This window comes from Cannabis sativa, chromosome 4 (assembly GCF_029168945.1).
Source record: "Cannabis sativa cultivar Pink pepper isolate KNU-18-1 chromosome 4, ASM2916894v1, whole genome shotgun sequence".
Classification (NCBI taxonomy): Eukaryota; Viridiplantae; Streptophyta; class Magnoliopsida; order Rosales; family Cannabaceae; genus Cannabis; species Cannabis sativa.
Genome location: NC_083604.1, coordinates 46,261,814 through 46,271,074, shown reverse-complemented (window position 1 = coordinate 46,271,074; position 9,261 = coordinate 46,261,814). Strand labels below are relative to the sequence as shown.

At 34.9% G+C, this 9,261-nt stretch overlaps 1 protein-coding gene across 1 annotated transcript; it reads left to right on the top strand.

Moving 5' to 3' along the window:
• Positions 1-2,251: 2,251 nt before the first annotated feature.
• On the top strand, positions 2,252-5,215 carry LOC115712771 (probable pectinesterase/pectinesterase inhibitor 51). Its single transcript, XM_030641128.2, has 2 exons — positions 2,252-3,719; positions 4,123-5,215. The coding sequence occupies exons 1-2, from the start codon at positions 2,684-2,686 to the stop codon at positions 4,854-4,856; spliced, it is 1,770 nt and encodes a 589-aa protein (XP_030496988.2). The 5' UTR covers positions 2,252-2,683; the 3' UTR covers positions 4,857-5,215.
• The last annotated feature ends 4,046 nt before the right edge of the window (positions 5,216-9,261 follow it).

The window sequence follows — 9,261 nt, the reverse complement described above, 5'->3', positions numbered from 1 at the left end:
AAAGTAGGCTTAACTAATCAAATCAAAGAACACGAGTAACGCTCTTGAGATTGAACCTAACCATATCAAGATTAAGATCATTTGATCTAGGATCAACAGGTGAGATTGGATTGAATAGATATTACGGTAAATTTTAATATATATAATCAAAGTTCAATATCGGTCCCTTCCGATGTATACTCCATACATCCGATACTGGTAAAATTTGCCAATGTCCTGGAAAGGACATAACACTTTTCTAAGGTGTAAGAATACCTATCGCTGATTATACCATGTCAGTCTAAATCCAGTGTTCTGACAAACCAGGGAATAAACTTTTGAACATATAATAAAGATTATATTCCACTATGCTGACAACACTATAATCTTTGACCAGCTCATATGTTCTGGACTTAAAAAGAATTCATACATTATATACATATAATCATGAGATAAATCATGTGAACCATGCAACATAAAATGTTATTTCTGATCTTTATTAATAAGTAAATCTGATTATATGAAATGAGTTTTATTTAGGGCATAAAACCCAACATACACTACATGGCCGCCCACTTGGAATGAATTTTTAAACTGATATTTTTATTATTTTAATGCCAAATAATTCAAACCTAACCGTAGTGGAATGCTATAAATAGATAGTGAAGGCTTCAAGAAAATTACAAACTTTCCTTCTGACTTTTCATTAAAAAAAACTGAGCCTCTCTCTCTCCCTATCTTTGGCCGACCACTCCCTCTCTCTCTTCTTCATTGAAATTTCGAAATTCTTAGTGTTAGAGTAGTGCCCACACACAGCAAGTGATACCTCAATCATAGTGAGGAAGATCGTGAAGAAAGACTTTCAGCAAGAAGGAGTTTCAGCACTAAAGAATCAGAGAAAGAGATCCAGGTTCAGATATTGATAATGCTCTGCTACAAGGAATCAAGGGCTAGATATCTGAACGGAAGGAGTCATATTATTCCGCTGCAACCAATGTAAGGTTTACTAAACTTTATATGTGTTTATTTCATCGTTTTAGAAAGTTCACATTTAGGGTGTTAATCAACATACTTGTGAGTAGATCTAAGATCCTGGTAAAATAATTTCCAACACGGTGTCCCTGGCTTCCAATCGCATGGACACAAGAGATTACTGGTCCAAACCGGCTGCTGGTCAGTTAAAAATTAATGTGGATGAAGCGGTTTTTGGAGAAACAAATGAGATAGGTACGGGGTTTGTAGCATGCGACTGTGATGGTCGAGTAATGGAGGCGATTTCAACTATTTCTTCTGTCAGTTGCCGACCTGAAATTGCCGAAATTCTAAGTGTCAAAGAAGCACATAGTTGGATAAAGAGGAATAACAAGTCAAATGTTATTTTAGAGACGGACTGCATTTTAGTTGTTCATGCTATTCTTAGTTCGGTATCTATGCCTTCTATTTTTAGTTTATTTGTTAAAGATTGAAGTTATTTTAGTTTCTTTAAGTAATGTTTCTATTGGTCATGTTAAACGGTCTCCTAACAAAGCCGCGCACTGTATGGCACGTGGTGCTTGTTATTGGTCAGGTCGTCTCTTTTCTGAGAGTGATATTCCCCTTGCTCTTCAGTTCTTTGGATTAGCGGATATTTTTGTCTAATAAAGATTATTTTCATTCAAAAAAACAGTTATAGTTTAAATTAATGTTTAAAAATAAATATGAATTGAATAAAAAATAAAATATTAAACACTATTTTTCAAAAAATAAAATAAAAAAAATATCCTCATATGTAAATTCTAAATTTCAGCTATAATATTCAAATACAATAAAAATTATCAACTATAAATTCTAAATTTCAAAATAAACACTATAAAATACAAACTAATGTAAAATAGTTTAACTATTAACGTAATTTATGTAATATGTTATAAATAATTTTAGTAAAAAATATGTAAATCGGTTTATTCAAGTTATTTGGGCGGGTTAGAATAATATTCAACCCGCCGGGTTAGAATAATATTCAACCCGCCCAATATATTCATTGGGAGGTTTGAATTTTTCGTAAAGTTATTTGGGTTATATTTTTTGTAGGTTTATTCAATTTGGTTTGTGCGGTTTATTCAAGTTAGACGGTTTGTTAATTTTTTTGAATAACCTTAAAATTTACTATGTGCTAAATTTATATAAATTTTTGACACACATACTTTTTTATTAAATGAAATATATTTTAGCTTTTCACCATAAATAATAATTCTATTGGAGATGCTATTAATACTCTTTTTAGTATGGTCTCAATTATTCTGACAATAATGATTTTTACTATTATTAATTTAATCCTACCTTCCCCAATCCAACTCGCAGTCGCACGTTCTTCATTCACTGTGCACTACAGTAAGTAGAATAAACCCACCCAAAACTTACCGACTCAGAAAAAAAATAAAAAGAAAAAAAGAAAAAGGAAACAATTGGTCATTTCGGATCCTTACGGATCAAACAAATTCAATTCCAACCCGTGAGATCTGGTTTCTACATTCTACTCCCGTGACCGTGAGAATGCCCCCCATTTCATCGTCTCTCTCCCAATTATACACGTAATCACCCAACACAAAAACAAAATGCCAAAGCAAGAAAATGAGTGACTGCTGACGAAACAGACTCTATCCCCATCTCTCTCTCTCCTTTCCTTTCCACCATTAATATAAATACTCACTCTTCTTCTTTCGCAATGACCATTCACAAAAACAAACCCAAAAGAACTCGCTTCTTCCTCCTTCTCGCCATGTCTACCCTCTTCCTCCTCTCTTTCCTCTCCCTTCTCCTCTTTTTCACCCAATCCGCCTCCGCAGACCACCATCACCATCATCCCAAGCCGCCTCCACAAAGTTTCAAACCCCCTTCACCTAAGTCGTCCGGTGTCTCCGCTGCTCCGCTGATCATCCAGCAGGCATGCAAAGCGACTCGCTTCCAGCAACCTTGCGAGTCCTCACTCGGTCAGCCCGGCCGGGTCGAAGCGGATTCGACTCCGGTACAGATAATTCAAGCGGCGATCGGGGTCTCGTCTGAGAATCTCAAGAAGGCAAACTCCATGGTTCAGTCGATCCTCGACTCCTCCGCCTCGAACGTGAACCGGTCGACTGCCGCGAAGAACTGCCTCGAGGTGTTGCGGAACTCGGACTACCGCATTTCGATGGCCAATGATGCTGTGCCACGTGGAAAGATGAAGGACGCGAGGGCGTGGATGAGCGCGGCGCTCCTGTTCCAATACGACTGCTGGTCTGCCCTCAAGTACGCGAACGACACCCATTTGGTGAACGAGACGATGTCGTTTCTTGATTCGTTGACGGGGCTGTCCAGCAACGCGTTGAGCATGATGGCGTCGTACGACGTGTTCGGAACCGATGTGTCCAAGTGGGGCCCGCCGAAAACGGAGCGAGACGGGTTCTGGGCAAGCGGTTCCAGTGGGTCGGAGATGGGGTCTCGGGGTGGGTTTCCGTCGAAGTTAACAGCGGATGCGACGGTGTGTAAAGACGGTGGAGATGGTTGTTACAAGACAGTGCAGGAGGCCGTTAACGCTGCTCCCAATAACGGCGTTAAAAAGTTCGTGATCCACATAAAGGCTGGTGTTTACGAAGAGACAGTGAGGGTCCCACTTGAGAAGAAGAACGTTGTATTTTTAGGAGACGGAATGGGTAAAACTGTTATTACTGGATCATTAAATGTTGGTCAACCTGGAATTTCCACCTATAACACTGCTACAGTTGGTGAGTTCTTTACTTTTCATAGCTGTAAAAGTAATAAGTGTTTAAATCTGATTGGTTGGTGTGTAAGTTAATAATGTGAATGATTTAAAGTTAAGGTGATATTATGACGTATGAGTAACTTAAGGTCATGCCTTTTGGAAGATAAACTTAACGGCAACGGAAAATTGAGTAGCTTTTTCTAGTGATTTTTTTCTTTTGGAATTAATACGTAATGATAAATTTTTGTCGTTGTTATGTTTAAATTTAAAACCGGTTTTATATATATCTGGTTTTCTTTTTGGGTTGTCGTTTTGCTAAGTGTTAAGTTTTGTTCTTAAACAAAGATTTGAGTAGTTTGGCCTATAGATTTGATGTGGTAGTTAGTTGTAACGTATCTTAATAATTTATGCATAATTATACGCAGGAGTTCTTGGGGATGGATTTATGGCCAATGGTCTGACATTTCAGAACACGGCTGGACCAGAAGCACACCAAGCTGTAGCATTCAGATCAGATAGTGATCTCTCAGTGATTGAAAATTGTGAATTCTTAGGCAATCAGGACACTCTCTACGCACATTCACTTCGCCAATTCTACAAATCATGTCGTATCCAAGGCAATGTAGACTTCATATTCGGAAACTCTGCTTCATTTTTCCAGGATTGCCAAATCTTAGTCTGCCCTCGTCAAATAAAGCCAGAAAAAGGCGAGAACAATGCAGTCACAGCCCATGGCAGGACTGACCCTGCGCAAACAACTGGTTTTGTTTTCCAAAATTGCTTAATTAATGGTACTGAGGATTACATGAAGCTGTATCACAGCAAGCCTGCAGTGCACAAAAACTTCTTGGGACGGCCTTGGAAGGAGTATTCTAGAACTGTTTTTGTACATTGTAACTTAGAAGCTCTAATCACACCTCAAGGATGGATGCCATGGAGTCAGGATTTTGCCTTGAAAACTCTGTTTTATGGTGAATTCGACAACTCTGGACCAGGGTCGGATTTATCTCAGAGAGTCTCCTGGAGTAGCCGAATTCCAGCTGAGCATGTTAGTGTATACTCAGTTCAAAGCTTCATTCAAGGAGATGACTGGATTCCTTCAAATTATGATGGCTTTTTTCCTCATAAAATTAACAGAAAGACCAATGGAGGTAAATAGAATGGGTATCTTATCATTTTTTTTTTGCTGTAACCAGCCGGCTAGATTCCTTTTTATAAGATTGAATAATTCTGCTGGTGTATATTTAGTTCACAGATTAGTATAAGCAAACCACATTGTGGATTTCAATATACCCATATGGTGGATTTCAAGTCCATATTTGTATAAGCAAACCAAATTGTTAGTCTATTGTAGCTAGTACAACATTATTAGAGGATTATGGTTTTATAGCTCTGGCTAGTTGATTTCACTGTCCAAAACTTCTTATTATCCTTTTCTTGATATAGAATAAGAAGTTTATATTTTTCCTTTGTATATGAATGCGTTCATGTGGATCAATATCAAGAACATATTTGAAATATGCCTCCTTATTGTTATTGGAAACGCTGAAAACAGAATAATCCTTTATTGTTTAACTGGGAATTATGCTTACTCTTTATTATACCTGCTAATTACATATGTCGTGATTGTTTAAACTCGTGACTTTATTGCATTAGTTAGTAGGGGTTGACTCAAAGTCTAAGAAATATCATTTTCAATGGATTAATGCTTTGTTTTGTTTTCTAGCATTCTGGTATTGGACGGCCATTAGTTCTGACTTTTCAGACTATTTGTTGAATGGATATATGCTCAAAATTCTGACAAAAGATATTTTTGCAAAGAATAATAGGACTGAGTAATTAATATTATTAGTAACGGATTCAAATTTGGTGTGTAATTGTTCGTCTTAATTGACACCAATAGTATTGTTATTGTTTAAGACTCATGAAACCAGATATGTCCATATATGATTCATGGATGATTAATATTTGGATACCCCATTTTTTTAATATATTAGGAATATGAACAAATTATTTACTTTTAAAATGTTGTAAAACACTATTAATGTTCCAACCTCCCATTGATTATGAAATCTCTATATTTATAATTTTTATACCAAAATAATATTATGTTATATATAGTGAAACTCATATTTATTATCACTATAAATTTCATTGAATTAAAACGAACTAATTAATATAATCACAATCCAATTTAAGTATTATGACTTAATATTTTCTTATTTAGTGTTTATATAGACGGATACTGAAATAAATGGGTAGTAAAGGTTAATGATATTGAATTTATTATTTTTTCGTTGTACAGATAGATACTAATATGAATGGTTTTTTAGTAAATTGAATGGCTAAAATAATTAGAAAACTTTACTATTGGTTATGATGTTGATATTTAAACCCATCTATATAAATAATAAATAAGAAATTATTAAGTCGAATTGGATTGTGATTATATTAGTTAATTTTAAAAAGTTTATATTGACTATAAATAAAATTTTTACCATAAATAAATATATAAAATAATTATAAATGTGAGGATTTCGTCATCAATAAGAGATAGGGGACATTAATAATGAATTAGAAAATTTTGATTTAATCCTATATATAAGATGCTAAAATAATGGACAATAAAACTTAATAAGTATGAGTTTTATTATTTTTCATATGTATTGAAAGATACTAATATAATTAGCTATATATAGTATTAAGAAAGTATTAAGATATACATTATTATTTTCCTCCGACATCTATCTATCTTAATACTACTAGCAGTATATTATAATTTATTTAAAATGCAGTCAACTTCAATAGAGTCAAATAATAGTGTTTATCCTGCTAGTAATGTCAATCAAGAAAGTTTAGATTTTTTCAAGGTTGTTTTTGGAAGATCTTCATCAAACAAGATAGTTAACTTCTATGATTGATATAATAGAAATGGATCAAGTGGTAATTTCATTATACATATATGGTAGGGTTTAGGTTCATTGCTTTTTACTAAATTACATACTAAATTTTTTTTTAGATGATATGGTAAGGGATAGTGACTTTAAGAAGGTTATGAAGTAGAGTGCTATAATTCAGTTGCTACTAGCCAAAGGGTAACCTTTGACTAGTTTTAGTAATTTTTAGTGGGATTCTGGTTGCTTAGTTCTTGTTATTTGGTAGATTCTGATCAATTTGATAATTTTTTAATAAAACTTTTATTCTGGTTTTCTGCTATTTTTCAGGTGTATTTCAATGAGCTAGGAGTGTTGTTTGAAGATTTTATAGTTTTATTGTCTAAATTTCTGGGGACAGTTTTATCCATGTGGCTCGCTCTGAGAATTTAGTGACTCATAGTTTGGCAAAACATGTTTTGCAGTTAGACGATGAGCTATCTTGGTTTGAGAAAATTCCAACACCGATTGCAAATATCTGCATCGTAAATTTATGAGTTATTCTACCGTCAAAAAAATAATGTTGTAAAATAATAAAGTGTAAGTGTAGGTATTAATTAATTAATGTAAAATTAAGAAAAAAAAAAACAAATATGAAAAGGGAAATTTGAATTTCTATCCATATTTTATACCTAAATTAATTCTCTAAATATATACTTATAACTATTGAAAAAATAGGATTACTTTTCCCTAAACCCTAAAATACCCCTCTCATTATTCTCAACCATCTCTCTCTCTTCCTCCTTTCTCTCTCAAATCAAACCCAAAACCAACACATACCATACCGATCGAATCACCACCCACCCACCCAAATCTCTACCTCGTGGAACCACCCACGCACGGCGTTCATCACCCACGCGATCCCTCTCTTCCACGCCGATCCCTCTCTTCCTCCTTGAACAACCCACACACGGCGTTCACCACCCACGCAGATCACCACCCGCGCACATCCATCTACACCCATCTCGACCGAACCACGTACGCCGATCCACCACGCACGACGAACCACGAAAACCGGCCGAACACCACCGGAGACCCATAGCCGCACCATCTCGACCCCGCACCATCTCGACCGAACTGACTTGCGAGTTGGGAAAAAAATTGGGTTGGGCCCGACGGGTCTGATGAGGACCGATGGGGGGTCCGATGGGGGTGTCTGACGGGGCCGATGGGGACCAATGGGAGGGGGGTCCGATGCTTGCAAGCTGGGGGTCCGATGGGGGGTCCGATGGGGCCCGATGGGGGGTCCGTGCATGTGCGGGTTGGGAAAAAATGGGGTTGAGTTATGTGAGGGTTATTTTTAGTTTTTGATAAAAGTGTCGTATATGTTTTAGTTTGAAATGTATTGGTTTAAGAATAAAATATTAGAATTTTTAAAGTATAGTTTTTCAAAATTCCATATGAAAACTTCTCTCAGTTCCAATGAAACAAGAGGAAAGAAGAAATGAAAGTGTCTGCCACGTTAAGACACATTTATTTAAGTTTCCAATGACTGCAACAACGGAGGGAGGGATGTTGTTGTTTTTAAACCTCATTATTGTGTACTGTATAGGAAAATTTTTTAAGAGCATCTCGAAGCACATATGTGTTATACTATCGTTAGATTAATATTTCCACTTCCAATCATAACACCAAAATTTATACTAAAATAAATTCCTTATTATTATATTTATTTTTTAATAAAAATAATAATATAATAAAGTACTTTTACAATGTACCCCTCTTAGTCACGTGTGCAACAAAAAATTTGAATTTTATTTTTAGTGTATTAAATTTTTTCGAATTTTTGAAGAATGTCTTAAATAACTATAATGTACACGACCATTAAAAATAGACTAAAAAAGTCTCTCGAATGCCGAAACATATAAGAGTAAATCAGTGCACCACTTTTAAAAGGTACATTATTTTTGTCATGTTAAGTTTTTCTAAATTTTTTAAAATTTTGCAGGATGTCTTAAATAACTATAATATACATGACTATCTATAGATTAAAAAATTAGACTAATAAAGTTTGTCAAATACCGAAACAAATAGGAGCAGGGGCGGACCCACATAAAGGCGAGGGGGGACAGTCGCCCACTGAAAAAAAAATCGAGAAAAAAGTATATATGCATTTTAGCTAGTTACAACATATCTATAGATTAAAAAATTAGACTAATAAAGTTTGTCAAATACCGAAACAAATAGGAGCAGGGGCGGACCCACATAAAGGCGAGGTGGGACAGTCGGCCCCTGAAAAAAAAATCGAGAAAAAAATATATATGCATTTTAGCTAGTTACAACATATATTTCTAAATAAAAGTGATATGTTTAAACACAATATAAGCTTTGGCATAATGGTAAAACTATTTCATCCAAAGTCATGATTTCTAATCCCAAAAAAGACATATTTGCTTTCGCATTTGAATTTCATTTTTTGAACCTCTACCAATAAAAATTTGTATTTATTGTCTTGATTATTGAACCCAATATTTTTATTGTTATCTTTTTTACTTTATACTACATTTAATACTAAAATACAAATTTGCATTAATTTTTAATATATTATACAATGTAAAATAAAAAAAAAAAACGCCCCTCCTCACTTAAAAAAAATGTCGCCCCCTCTCAACTTAAATCATGGATTCGCCA